Raw genomic sequence first — 14768 nt, 5'->3', positions numbered from 1 at the left:
TGGAAAGGAGGGTGTTGGGTTTGCTAGAGCACTTGAGGCTAACACTTCTGGGCAAGCCCTGCTTCTGCGACCTATCAGTATTTCTAGTTTTAATCATGATTTTATACTGATGCTTTTACTGTCTTCTCTTATGCCACCCTGATAGAGTTACTGAAAGGTGGCATAGAAGCCTTGCATACAAAATAAACACTAGAACAGAGACAGTCGTTCTCACACTACGTGCTTCGTGCCTTTTCTGACACTGGTGTCATAAGTATTGATCCTCAGAAGTTATTTTCTGAAGGTTCCCTCCTGTGGCATGGCTGCAAGGGAAACTTTCTCTTCCATCTTTGACTAATGGCAGCTTGTCAGAAAACTAACAAACATAATAAAGATTAACCACAGTTTGTTGAAACAGCCGAGCTTTAAACCATGGGTTATGAAGCTGGTTTGTTAATAATAATAATGATATTATTATTATTATTATTATTATTATTATTATTATTATTATTATTATTAATTTATTATTTCTACCCCACCCATCTGGCTCGGTTTCCCCAGCCACTCTGGGCAACTTTCAACAGAACATTAAAAAAACTTCCCTAAACAGGGCCAGACCATAGTTATGATTAGTCACTTTTTCGGGTTTGGACATAATGCTAAACTGTAGTTGATTAAAAAACAACAACCCCTAAATGTGACTGTGCTAGAAGGGGAGAGGGGACATACGTGAGCCTTATCATTCTTGTCATGATAAGCTATAGTCCAGCCTGGCTCTTCCTGCCTTTCATTGTTTTGCTCTTGGTTGTTGCAGGCCAGTAAGGGTGACTCGGCAGCAGCCCTGCATCAGCTTCAAGAAAAGGACAAACTGCTTGCTGCTGTGAAAGAAGAAGCTGCCACTGCAAAGGAGCAGTGCAAACAGCTCTCACAGGTACAGTGGCTCACAGGGCACATAGGTTCATCAGTTTGGGTCTGTGATGTTTGGCTTCTTTTGCCATCTTTTCAGCAGGGGAGAAGGGAATGTAAATAAAATGCTACAATGGGGTAAGGAGAAGGCATCAGGGAAACCTGCATAACCGTCTCGACACTCTCCTAACCCCAATCCCTTTCTGCTTATAATCAACAAACTAAGTTTCAAGATTGTCATCTTTCTACTCTCAGCTTCCATATTTAGCTGTATCATGATTTTTCCTCCTCCAGCTCTCCTACTCTGAGTTGCCCAACCATTTAGTGCTCTTTAAAATGACCCCATTGCTTCCCACGCATCCCCCCTCTTCCTCCAAATCTCATTCCCAAAACCTGAAGGTTTTGGCTTAAAAACCTTACTCCTGTTCCAAATATTAAGAGAAAGTGATTTACAGATACCTGCTCTTGTTGTCATTCTGTCTTTGTCCATCCATTGCATTTGTTGAAGTTTGCTTGTAGAAGTGAGGCATCATTTTTTCCCTCCTAGGAGCTAGTTTCAGAGAAGGAAAGAAGCAGCTTAGTGGCAGCAAAGCTGAGAGAAAAAATTGGCACCCTGGAAAAGGACCATGGAGTCTTTCAAAACAAGATCCATGTAGGCTACCAAGAAAACCAGCAGATGAAGATGAAGGTAAAAACTTCCCACTTCTGCTTGGCTGAGCAGATGCTTTGGGTGGTGACAATTCCTTTCGCAGAGGGCATTGTGTTTTGCTTGTCGAAGTGCCAGTGAGTGAAATTCAGTGTAGGATTTTTATCTCTTCTGTGGAGCCTCTCCGGGGCATTTTCACTCTTGAGGCTTAAAATGGTTCCTGCTGCTTTGCAACACTGATGCAGAAATGTCGCAGGTGCGCCTTCACAATGCAAAAGCCTTTCCTTGACATTAGTACAGAGCAGAAAGCGCACAAGGTGATTTTGAGCTGACTTTCCGTCTCATATGTAAAAGGTGGGCTGGAGGTGGGCTAAGAGGACTCTGCAGGACATTTGGCCAGTCCCTGCACTGTGGAATCTTGTGGTTTGTCTTCTGGGCCAAGATAGTACATAGATTTTATTAGCTATATATTTTAAAACAGATTTTAATAGCTGGGGTGATTTTGTATAACCGTGCCTTTAAAAGTCGTGGAAGAAGAAGGGCAGTGAGGCATGTGGGTTGCTGGAATTCCACATCACTGGAAGTTCCCAGGCTCTTTTCTTCTCCCTGCCTCTCAGCTTCTGAGATTACATCAGACTTTGCCCTCACGCTTAAAAGTCCGCCTATGCCAGGGGTGGGGCAAAAGTAGATTAGAGTTTGCTGGTAGATCTCTGGCTGATTTGCAGTAGATCATCAAGCACTTTTCTGATTTTCAGTTGTTTAATAGCAGCTGCAGCAGTACACCTTTTCATACCACTTAGGCTACTGAAAGAAAGCTAACAGGGGGTAGACTTTGTCAAAGGATTAGGAGTTCAGCTCAGTGCAGTTCTGGGACTGCAAACCAATCACTAAGCTCAGAACCTTCTCAGAGGCACCTTGTTCGTTCATTCTGTCTGTTAGTCTGTCTGTCACACATGGCTCTGGTTCATAGATCTTGGGGTTCTAGGTTTTTTGTACCAGCCTGAAGTCTACCCACAAGTGATCTACACAGCTTTAATAACTAGAATCTGCAATTCTTGGGATGCTAAACGATATATTCCTGTTAAAAATCTGTCTTGCATGAAATGCAGTCCTGCCTCTTTCTGAACTAATAGTCTGGTTTAAAGAAGTTGGCTGTTGCTTTTTCTTCTCCCTGTGTAGTTTCAGCAAGTTCGTGAGCAGATGGAGGCGGAGATTAATCGCCTGAAGCAAGAGAATGGTATCTTGAGAGACGCTGTCAGTACTTCCACCAACCAAATGGAAAGCAAGTACGCTACTGGTGATTCCACTAAAACATAGGTTTTGTAGCTTTTGCCCTAAAATTATGATTATGAAGTGCCTGGCGCAACGTGTTCTTGAAGGCTGTGGACTTTAGTTGTGCCTGATCTAGTGCTAGCTAAGGATACCTCCATTAGACCTATTGCAATGTATCAAGGAACTCAGGTTATTGAGGAAAAGGTACCAGCCACATCATTTTGTATATTGGGTCGTGGTGGCTCATAGGATGATGAGGTAGTTTTTACTTCACTGTCCCTGTAGATCTGGCCTCTTCTTCTTCTTCTTTGCTTTTCCAAAATGTACAGAGGATCAGTCTGGTGTGAAGTCTGCTGGTACTCATCATTCATTAAAGGCTCAGTGTTAATTTTCTATTGTTTTAAGTCTTCTTCCACTGTTATATCAGCACAGGGTCAGCGTTAGTTGGTTTTGTAATTTAGTGCCAAATAGGAAAGGTTTGACATGAGAACTCGCTCTCCTAAGCAGATGGACTATTCTCACGTAGTGCTAATGACTATGGCAGTGGAAAGCTGGGATGCCAGAATGGGGCTGGGGAGTGGTTGGGTGTGGAGTTTGACCAACTTTAGCCAACTCTTTCACCCACCCACCCCTGTTAGCTTTCAAGAAACAGTGGCTTGGACGACAGGGTCTTCACAAATGTTAGGGGTATGCATCCCCCTTAATTCAAGCAGTAGCACTGTTAATGCCATCAGGAGAGCATATGAAAACCTGGAACAGAGTGCCAGTCTTTTGTCTCTTGGTCATCTGTTGCTCATTCAGTGGTACCTCGGTTTTCGAACACCTCTGTAGTTGAACGTTTTGGAACTTGAATGCCGAAAACCTGGAAGTTAAATGCCTCGGGTTTCAAACGCACCTCTGTAGTTGAACAGGAAATGCGGCTTCCATTTTGAGGCTTCTGTTTTGAGTTTTGGTTTTCGAACGTTTCAGAACTCGAACGAACTTCGGGAATAGATTACATTCGAAAACCGAGGTACCACTGTATTTATCTAACATAATGGCTGCCCAGGACTAGAGTTATATCTTCAGGAGTTTGTATGTTTCCTTCTGCTGAGTTAATGTACACTTTTTACTATTGGCCATGCCCTGTAGTTGGGCATGTGTGATCCTTTCTGTTCTCTCAAAGTCACCTGGGGGGGTGTTCTTCAGGAGCAGTGGAGGAGGGTGTCTTCCTTGAAAACTTGGCATGTGTGCTCCATACATCCTGTTTCTTACCTTTTGGTGAAATCTGTAGTTGCAACACATGTAGAAATTCATGCTCATGGGGTAACTGTGTGTGTGTGTAAGAGAGAGAATGGTACAAATTTTTCTCAACTGTTTTTAATACTTGGAAGCATGAACACATAGAACAGCAAAACTCACTTCAACAAATGATTGCTTCACTAGATTCTGTAGTTTATAACTGGGACCTCAATCTTATCAGTGAATGTGGAATTTTCACAGCAGAAGAATTGACCGGTTCCAATAATTTTATGATAGCATATTTCAGAGTAGGTTTTTTTAAAAGCACTCAAAATACTACCTTATGCTCAACTGCCACTGGCAGCCGTCTGGCTTTCTGCAGATGCACATTCCCACTGCCAAATACTGCCTTGTAATGTGAAAAACAACCTTCTTTCTTTGTATCTAGACAGTCGTCAGAGCTCAACAAATTGCGCCAAGATTGTGCTAGGCTTGTGAATGAGTTGACAGAAAAGAACAACAAATTGCAGCAGGAGGAACTCCTTAAGAAGAATACAGAACAAGCTGTCAATCAACTAAAGGTGAGCTCCATCTTGCCTTCTGTGGTTGAGGTAAGACCATCTGTCCCCAAACATGCCTGTCAGACATGATCAAAGCTGCACACAGAACTGTGGTTTCGCAAACCCTCTAGCTGGATAGTTAGCAACAGGGTGCTACATTCTTATCGTACAACCCTCATTTATTGGCAGAGGCAAAATGTGGACATAGCAAATATGTCCTAAATGCTGAGAAATCTGTGTGGACATTAGGAAAATTGAAGCTCTGGGACCCCTTCCTTCCTTGGCTACGTTCCAGACAGTGTGAGGCTGTTGCCTTTGCTTGTGCAAGGTGTCCCTGAAAGGTCTTTCCTAAAGTTTGGGGGATCCCCTGCAAGAGCTTTTCAGAGTCTGTGAGAGGCTGCAGCTGTTCCATGGAGGATATGTTACCTTAACTGTATCTTCTACCTTACTTCTTTATTTTGGGGCTGGCAAACCTCCAGCCCATGGGCCAGGTTAGGCCTGATACAGCTCCCACTTTCTCTTATGAAGCTATTTCCCCCAAAACTGTGCTGACCTACTCTACCCCAGACATCATTTGTGAGGTGCCCCTGGATCATCATCGTGTGGGGAGCTCCCATCAAACAGCTGATCCTTGCAGAAAGCAGCTTTTCCAGCCCTATTCTTGCCACTTGAGAAGTCTTGCCCTGTGCATTGTCCCGTAGGGGTGGGGACAGATAAAAAGATCTGGCTCACTGGGCCAGAACGGTTTACCATCCTTTCCTATGGAATCTCCATGTTAAGAGGTCCACAAAGGGCAGTTTGACCCCAAAGGGACTCATGGGCAAGCAATGTGCTATTTGTCCAGACAGACAGAATATACAAGTGCTATAGACTTTTCTTTTAATAAGTTACCAGCTACAGAAGCTTTGTGACCTGTACAATTGATGAGTTCCAGCAATAGATTTTTAAAAAGCATTTTGTAGCCAAGTAGTAGACCCAGCCACCCAGTACAGTGTCTTAACTGGATGTGGAGCCAGCACATCAAGGACACTTCTAAATCTAATAATTAGATCAAACTATAAATTATGTAAGTGTCCCAAATCTATTTTATCTGATTGGTTGTATGCAGGTAAGGGACTGATTGGTATGTATAAGTTTTCACCTGTGCTTTCAGTATGTAAGTGTTCCCAACCAGTTCACAATAAAAGAATAATATACTCTGGTTTCTTTTGAGGTGGCATCAATATAAAAATATGAACAATGGGGTGGGTGGAAGAAACCTCATAAATCTGCAGGACCACAGGATGAAACAGCAGATGCAGTGGATTATAAGACAATAGAAAATACTTTTACACAGGAACCTAAAAGCTTTTTTAAAATACAAAAATGGAATAAAAAGGTCTTGACTTTGTGTAGCAATCAAAAGCAGGTGCCAGGTAAGCTTTCCTAGGAAGAACATCCCAGTGTCTTAGGGAAAGCACCCGAAAAATACTACAGTCAAACCTTGGCTTACAGCCGCTTTAGGGTTGCGTTTTTTCGGGATACAGACCGCCGAAACCCAGAAGTACAGGAACAGGTTACTTCGGGTTTCAGCGGTCACACATGCACAGAAGCGCTAAATCGCGCTTCGTGCATGCGCCGAATCGCAACCCGCACGTTCACAGACGCGACGCTGCGGGTTGTGAACGTGCATCCCACACGGATCACGTTCGCAACCCGAGTGTCCACTGTGTTGTAATGTTGCTGGGACTAGCCAGTCCCTCTACAGTTAACAATTTCGCAGTTAACAACAATAATAAACTTGCCTAACTCATTATAAAATTATGTAAATGTTATGCTCAATGTCAGGACCACCTAGGGAGCAGGTGTCAAAGGGTGATTGGAAGAAACGATGAGGATCCATTAGTAATATTTAGAAGGGGTCCTTGGCTGACAGTGTAAACTCGGGGTTACATTAAATGTAGAATCTGGATGCACTTGCTAAAGTAATCTAGCAGTATGGACTGTTGGGGGGGGGGTGTTAATTATTGTTTTCCTTCCCACACCCTTGTGCTGAGTACAGTAGCCACAGAGGGATGCTGGTAGAAGTGCAAGGTTCACAGGAAGGTAGAGCAAGGCTCAGCACTGGGGGGTTGCTGGTGAATCCAAGCCAGTAGTTTACTGCTATGGAAGGTGAATGCCACTGCTATCTGCTCTTGGTTTCTGAATTCTTTGGCACTCCAAATGATGTGATCTGGCTACCTAGGGCAGATGAAGCCAGTTCATCCCCCCCTTCTTGCACATCCATCTTGGGCTATCTGTTCCACTTTCATTACCCTGAATCACGTATTAGGAGGATGAAATAAAAATGTTAGGGTTGAGCGCTCTTCCCTTAGCAAATGTTGGACTTGAGAGCTGCTCAGAAATGACAAAAGCAACAAGAGACATGTGAAGCTCTCTCTTTATCGTGTGTGTGTGTGTGTGTGTGTGTGTGTGTGTGTGTGCTTTGAGAGGTGATGCAATAACATGATCAGAGATGTATATTGTTCTCTGTTCTCTTAACATCCAGGCGCAACTACAGGAAGCTGAGCGAAGATGGGAGGAAATGCAAAGCTATCTCAGGAAACGAACAGCAGAACATGAGGCAGCCCAGCAAGGTGCCTTATTCAGTTTTCCCTATTATCCTTTTCCCATCAGTGGGAAGAAATCCCTCCACCGGATCCCGCAGAAGCCTCTTTAAAGATGTTGGGTTGCATCAGGTGGTGGCTTTGTGCTAGTGTCAGGGACTGGCTGGACTCGGAGGAGTGGTGGCTGGATACTGAGGAGGGGGGACCGGGAGAAGCGGAGTTTGGAGACTGACTTGGAAGAAGTAGTCAGTGATCTGGGAGAGTCTGTAACGTCCAGAAGACAAGAGGCAGAGGCAGGAGAAGCTGCAGGATTGAAGAATGGGAGGAGGGAGAGAGAGGTCAGGCTGGTGTAGAGTCAGAGGCTTCCACACCTCCTCCTCCTGCCTCATCTCCCCTGTTCTCTTGTCTCCCAGGACCAGGAGAGGACTGAAGAGGGAGGAGCCGAAGCAGGTTATACTCGGGCATAGTCTGCCTGATTGGGTGGGGGAGATACATAAGCTGGGGTCGGGGCCTCTACATTGCAGCAGCTACCTTATTGGATGCACACCTAGGAGTACCTGAGAGATGTAGGCCTGGGAGGCATGCCTTTTCCTATCTTATAAAAATTCTTTCTCCTTACATTTCCAGCACCTTTTTGATTTATACATTTTGGCTAACTTACATTTCAAGAATTCCCAAAACACAAAGTCTTACTTATTATATAAAATGTGCAACTCAATATCTCAAAGCCAAACGCTCCAAATATTTCTGAAATAAGTCTATGAGAACAACTCTCGCTATGTGTACTTGTGCTGGTGCGATCCCAACAGAACTCTCAACAATGAGATACCTGAATTTCAATCTCTCTTTCTTCTGGTTGGCCTGAAAAGGAACATTACAATGGCAATTCAGTTCTCCACTAAATAAGTCTGCTCCAACCTCAGAATGGCACTCTGCTCTTTTTTTTGAAAAGGCCTTTGTTGTTGTTCTCATGGACGTATTTCAGAAATACTTGGGACTGTTTGGCTTTGAGATACTGAGTTGCGCATGTTTTTTATTATTAAGACTTCATGTAATAGAAATTGTTGAAGTGTCAGCCACTATTGTTAATTAATTTTTGTAAACTATAAGTGTATATACCTTATACTTGGTCCACCAAACTCACTCTTATCTGTCCTGTTTAAAACAAGGGTGGGCAACCTCATTTCTGAAGAGGGCCACACTTCTTTGGAGTAAAGGGCTGTGGCTGCAGCCCGGTGGTGGGTGAACTTGCTTTAAAATGGAAAAAATTGGTGAAGGGCAGGGCAAGAGGAAGGGCCCTTGCCCCATTGATCACCTACTTAGGGGCTTCCCAGAGGGATTTGGCTAACCACTGCGGGAAGCAGAATACTGGAAGAGTTGGACCCTTAGTACAATCCTGCAAGGCCGACATTTTATCTTACTTTTCTGAGTGTGCACTCGGTAGCCAGCCTGGTGCCCTTTCAGTCCAGAGGGAGAAAAAAGTAAACGTAACTTTTGCTAAGTCTTCAGTCCCCATATTGTTCTTCTCGTGGCAGATGTGCAGAACAAGATTGTGGCTAAGGACAATGAGATCCAGAGTCTGCACAGCAAGCTCACCGATACGATGGTATCAAAGCAACAGCTGGAGCAAAGGATGATGCAGTTAATGGACGCAGAACAAAAGAGGGCAACGGCAGAAGATTCAATACAGAGGCAGCTTCAGGTATGGCTCTATCTCACCCACTCAATGTATCTTCTAGTTTCTCAGGTTTTGCTTTACTACATCAGAGTGGTGGAACTCCTTTCCGCCTTACAGGCAGATAGCTTCTGTTTCCACGGTTAACCCATGTTGCTGTTCAGTCGTTTAGTCGTGTCCGACTCTTCGTGACCCCATGGACCAGAGCACGCCAGGCACTCCTGTCTTCCACTGCCTTCTGCAGTTTGGTCAAACTCATGCTGGTAGCTTCAAGAACTTTGTCCCACCACCTCGTCCTCTGTCGTCCCCTTCTCCTTGTGCCCTCCATCTTTCCCAGCATCAGGGTCTTTTCCAGGGAGTCTTCTCTTCTCATGAGGTGGCCAAAGTACTGGAGTCTCAGCTTCACGATCTGTCCTTCCAGTGAGCACTCAGGGCTGATTTCCTTCAGAATGGAGAGGTTTGATCTTCTTGCAGTCCATGGGACTCAAGAGTCTCCTCCAGCACCATAATTCAAAAGCACCAATTCTTCGGCGATCAGCCTTCTTTATGGTCCAGCTCTCACTTCCATACATCACTACTGGGAAAACCATAGCTTTTACTATGGTTTACTATGGTTAACCCATAGCAGTGCATAAATCCAAGTGCGCCTCCTGGCTTTGGGGATATCCATCGGCCGCTTCCTTCCAAGCTCAGCAAGATGCCTCCTGCAGGATTAGAACACCAGAGGTTCTGAGCTTGTGACAGATTTTGCGCTTTAGCATGCGTTCTGTTTCCACCTTCTAGAGACCATTCTAGTGACTGTTTCACTGGTCAAGCTATGTGCCACCCCCTCCAACAAAAGCGGCTTGCAGCAAACCTTAGCTAGGTGCTCTTTCATGCCCACCCCTATTTTATCATGAAGTGCAAGATGACACAACACCATCTACTTCTAACATTCTTATATCTTGCTAATCTAGTGTGAAGACATCATTGCAATGTCTTACAGACAACTGAATTCAACCTAGGTGAACTTAAGTGGCAGTGGCAGCACAGCGTAATGTTCCAGCCACCCAGCTGCTGGCTCAAAATATATATTTTCTAAATATATTTTCTAAATAAATACATGTTCTCTGCCTGAGTGAGGCCAGTTGAGGGGCAGGGGCAGGCTGGCCTTCCTGGGCAAGGTGTTCTCAAAAACACCAGGTGCTACCTGGTTGCTGCCTGTGTCCTCTATTGACTCTGTATGACCTGGAGGTGTGTAGGTGACACGTTTTGAAAAGGGCTTGGGTGGAAACTACTCCTAAAGCAACATTAAACAATGCAATATTGGGTACAATGCCAATTATTCAGAATCCAGTAAGCATCCTTCAAATGGCTTATGATAGCTTCAGCAGCTTGGATTTTGTTTTCCATCTCTCCCTTTCTTTTTCTGTAACCACGATGCAAACTGGGGCAACTTCACGATATATCCAGGTTTAACCATTTAAGCAGAATAATCCTAGTGGGGCTGGGGGGAACAGTCCTGTGTTATCCTTTTTCCTGTACAAAGCCATTTCAGAAGAAAGTGTTCCTAAAGGTGCTACCTTGACTTTTTGCATCTCTTTTCCCAAAAGGAGCTGATGGAACAGAACGAGGCTTTAAAAGCTCAGCTTCAGAAGTACCATTCCCAGATGGCAGTCCAGGTATGGAAGCATCGGAATAGCTCGTAGCTGTCATTGCCGCCTCTTCCTTCTCCTTTGCATTCAGAGCTAATGCCAAGTACCTTGGAACTGAATTGGTATGGCAAGGAATGCCAAGAGCAGCTCAGTGCCATAGTCTACGTTACGATGACACACGGCACGTTCGTGCATTCATGTGGGGTGGAATTCAGCATCGCAAAATGACAAATGCTCCATCTGCACAAGCGTTTCCACTTGACAGAACAACCCCCTCTCTCCACCTCTCACAGCCTCCTGACACCCTCTCCCGCAGCCAGGTGTCCTTGCAGAACTTGCTAGGTAAAGGCTGTGCATGGTGCCTGGCAGAGGTTCATAGGTAAAAATCGATGACTACAGTTGGGAATTTTGGGTAAGGTGATGAGGCAAAGGCCATAGGAAAAGGCGGGGGTTAAAGGCAGGGAGATATGAAGAGCCCCTCTGTTCTTGGAGACCTGGAACAACTGTATCACGATTGCACAGTCAAGTCCTGGTTGGGCTTGCTTGGAGTAAGACTGGTGTTGAGCAGGGTGGCTCCATTTTTACCTAAAGAGATCCATTTACAATGGATCGAAGCCTCCTTTTCGATCTGGTTTCTAGCTTTGAAGTACGAAGCTTTCAAAGACCCTAAATGCCCTTAAACGTGGTGATGCCTGATCAAGTCTTCAATTCAGAATACCAATTTCATCTGCATCTTCTGTCTTTCAGAGTTCGGCATCAGCCCTTGCAGAAGAATTGCACAAGGTGTAAGTATTATTTCATTCCTGGGTTTGTTATTTGCTTTGGTGTTTAGGCACTTCAGTTATATAGAAGAGATTTTTCTTGGAGGAAATGTTGTCATTTCCAAAAACCGTACCCGCCATTGTTACAGATTCCCCTAAGAAGCCATAACCATCTTCCTAAGGATTTCCCCTCCGTGCTTAACATTTGCAGTACATTGTATTGTGTGTTGTTTTAGCAGGAGAAATTAACTCAACCCTCTTGTTGTAAGATTCAGTTGAGCGACCATGAGATTTCTGAGTGTGGCAGGCTGTGGGTGTGGTTAGAATAGTTCTTGTGTATGAAAGCTTTTTGTAGCCTGTTGCACAAAACCCCAAACCATGCATGAAACTGCCTTATATGAGATTCAGATTTTGGGTCCATCTCTGCTGGCTGCAGTGCTCTGATTAGCATCAGCTCTCCTAGTATTTTGGCAGGGGGAGGTCTTTTATGGGAGTTTAGATTTTTAATTGGGTATCTGGCAGAAGCGCTTGAAGAGATTGTGGAGCAGGGCTGATGAGTCCAGTAAGAAGAGACTCTTGGGGAGAATCGTGAGGACTAAATAGAGAGTCCTGGATGCTGATACCTACCGGTAGTTATCGATATGCTGATTTCTTTTTTACAAAAATACTCCAGCTCTGGTTTTCCCCACCCCCGTTTGCATTGATCTTCTTTCTTTCCTCACATCTGTATGATTAACTTCCCTGTTGCAATATGTTAGTGTAAACCTGACACCACTTCAGTTATGCAACATGGTGGGTGAGGTTCGGCCCTGGGCAGAGGCCAGTGGTTCAGAGGGGAAGCTCAAGCTTTCCTGGGGCTGGTTAGTCAGACCTGCCTTGCTTTTTGCCCTCTGCCCTGTTAGAAGGAAGGTCAGAAGCAGAGACTAAGAGAAATGGGGTCACAATGACATCACAGGGTTCACCCAAGTCACCATGGGAGTGGCGGTGGAAGGACAATGTCCTATGAGCTGCCCTGCTTCTGCAGCGGCCTTGAGCTTCTGCTCTTGACAGTGGAAATAGGGCATGTGCTGATAGGAAACAATCGCCATGGATTGATCTCTGCTCTCTGGCTCTGCTGGTTTTGGTGAGCTGTTTGTTTTCCTGGGAACTGTCTTGACCTCTCACTAAAGTATTCTGCATTGCGGATTGCTAATATCTCCTCCCGCCCCAACATACAACAGTATTAGCAGTAGCAGTCCTTAAAGGACTGGATCTTGCGGTATCATCACCCTGGTCATCAGAAGCTGAAGTGCAGAATTTTGGACAAATCATGCTGGGTGTGCAGCTGCAAGCTGTGTGCATTTTCTTTTCGTTTACGGAGGCCCTGCTGCTTGCATTTCTAAAACCAATAACTTACTGATCGTCAACTGCAGTTGAGCAGATTCTCATTACCTCTTTGTCGGCTCTGCTTGTTGTGATGATAACATTGCTAATGGAGAGATGCCCTTTGATTTTGTTTGGGGTTTTTTATTGCAGGATTGCAGAAAAGGATAAACAGATAAACCAGGCTGAGGACTCGTTAGCCAACGAACGCATCAAGCTAACCAGCAAGGAGGAGGATCTCATGGTATAGCAAAAGCTCAAGTGTTGCGTGTGAAAAGTGGAGGCTTTGATGATGGCGATGATTTCATTTCTATACTGCCCTTCATCCGAAGATCACAGGATAGTTTGCAGTATAAAAACACAAAACCACATACCACAATAACACCCACCCACCCCCAAAAAATAGTTTTTATTGAACCTGATGTAGCATGTGTGTTTTAATCCTGGCACGGTAGATTAAAATAGTGGCTGCACAGATGTTATATATTTATCTGAATAAGCTGTTTGCCTTCCATGCAAAAAGGAGACCACCTTGCTCCTTCCTCTCCCTTTGCCAAACACCACAGACATTGTGACTGAGTCGTGGTGGGGTATGGCTTTTCTCCTTTCCCTTCTGTGCTTGCACATCTCAGTCTTGCGGTTTTCAGCAAGGCAAGAAGTGGCCAGAGGCAATTGCCTGCACCTGCTGCTGGTTCTGCTTTGGTTCCGAGACTCCCAACATTTCCTACGCCTTTGCTTCCGAGGGCAGAGATTTGCCCAAGCAAGTGCAACTGAAGTGATGAAGAGGGAATGAGTTGCAGCAGATCTAAGATGGCTGGAGCAAACCTCTCCTAAACTGTCCCAGTTTGACCTGTTTCCTCTGAGGTTGTGGTACCTCCTAGTCCTCAGCCTCAAATGTCAGATCATACCTGTGGTGTGAAGTGGGGCAGGGTGGGAAATTGCAGTTTGCAAGTGCACAGGTGGAATGGGTATTGCAAGGGCACCAAAGGAAACGCATGCAGGGAGAACTAAGATCAGTGGCAGCAGCAACCCTGCAAGCTCAAACTCTGCAAAGATCTCTTGGGAACTCAGCAAGCCCTTCCAAACTCCAGAAATCCCTCTTTGCCCTCCCCTGCAAAGGGGAGTAGCAGAATGAGGTGGTTGAAGCCTGGGGAGATGATCTGTGCCCCTGCAGAGGGATATGTTGTTTTTGAATGCTTCCTCGTGGTGTTAAGTTATTGTATTTTTAATATTTTGTTGGACGCTGCCCAGAGTGGCTGGGGAAACACAGCCAGATGGGTGGGCTATAAATAATAATTTTATCATCATCATCATCATCATTAACTCCCTGCATGTGTAAATGAACAAACAATCTTGCACACTGGAGCAAGCCCATCTTGTTCCCTTCTGGGCTAGTTTTCCGGAGGGTGTCCTATTTGTTTTTTTACATGCAAGGGAGCATTCAGATATATTTGGTCTATCATCTGAAGCAGTACAGAGCATTCTATTGTCTCATTTTCTCACTTGTTAGCTCGCTTGGGCAAGCTTTGAATGTTAAGACAGCAGGTGGTCTTCAAGCTAGCATGGAAAAATTGAGAAATAGGTATACAAGCAGAATTGCTTGCCCTCCATCTTTTCTAGATTTTGAAATCTAAGAACTGGGAATATATTTTGTGGTTAGGATTTATTGGTCATCTGTCTACAGAAGAAATAAATAACTAAAGTGGTCTTTCTTAAAAATATATACATATTTGAGGGATGCACTAAAAGTTGCATCGAGTTCGCTGTTTTTAAACTGTGTGAAATAAACAAGTAGCAGCACAACTGCAGAAATCTGCCCAATGTTGGGAAAGTAGGGGAGAAGATGTGATTTTTAATCTGCCTGTGGAAGGAGATGAGATGAGGCTGTTTCTTAGCAGGTACATGGAATATATGTTTTGATTGCTGCAGATGAGGAGCTCAAACTGAGATTGGTGCAGTTGAAAATGTAGAATTGGTCTTCATGGTTGGGACTTTCTGGCCGCACCCTGTAATGTGAGACCTGTTTCTCCCCTCTCCAGGTTGTACAGAACATGAACATGTCCCTCAAAGCAGAAGTGCAGAAGTTGCAGGCGCTCACCAATGAGCAGGTTAACAAACCCATATTCATATCTTGACAAGTACTGTGTTCTGCCATTCCACGGACAAC

At 44.7% G+C, this 14768-nt stretch overlaps 1 protein-coding gene across 13 annotated transcripts in view; it reads left to right on the top strand.

Moving 5' to 3' along the window:
• The window catches only part of KTN1 (kinectin 1), a 102663-nt gene that overhangs the window by 42002 nt on the left and 45893 nt on the right, over nucleotides 1–14768 (top strand). For all 13 annotated transcript variants that reach the window (XM_083731262.1, XM_083731260.1, XM_083731270.1 and 10 more), the window contains 10 exons: nucleotides 794–910; nucleotides 1433–1573; nucleotides 2711–2817; nucleotides 4473–4605; nucleotides 7112–7199; nucleotides 8705–8871; nucleotides 10437–10505; nucleotides 11226–11263; nucleotides 12755–12845; nucleotides 14641–14709. In XM_083731262.1, coding sequence (XP_083587388.1) covers nucleotides 794–910; nucleotides 1433–1573; nucleotides 2711–2817; nucleotides 4473–4605; nucleotides 7112–7199; nucleotides 8705–8871; nucleotides 10437–10505; nucleotides 11226–11263; nucleotides 12755–12845; nucleotides 14641–14709 — 1020 coding nt within the window. The remainder of the gene's footprint in view (nucleotides 1–793; nucleotides 911–1432; nucleotides 1574–2710; nucleotides 2818–4472; nucleotides 4606–7111; nucleotides 7200–8704; nucleotides 8872–10436; nucleotides 10506–11225; nucleotides 11264–12754; nucleotides 12846–14640; nucleotides 14710–14768) is intronic.

This window comes from Podarcis gaigeae, assembly GCF_964106915.1.
Source record: "Podarcis gaigeae genome assembly, chromosome: 1".
Taxonomy (NCBI): domain Eukaryota; kingdom Metazoa; phylum Chordata; class Lepidosauria; order Squamata; family Lacertidae; genus Podarcis; species Podarcis gaigeae.
The sequence above is the reverse complement of the archived record's forward strand: the minus strand, read 5'-3'. Positions and strand labels throughout refer to the sequence as shown.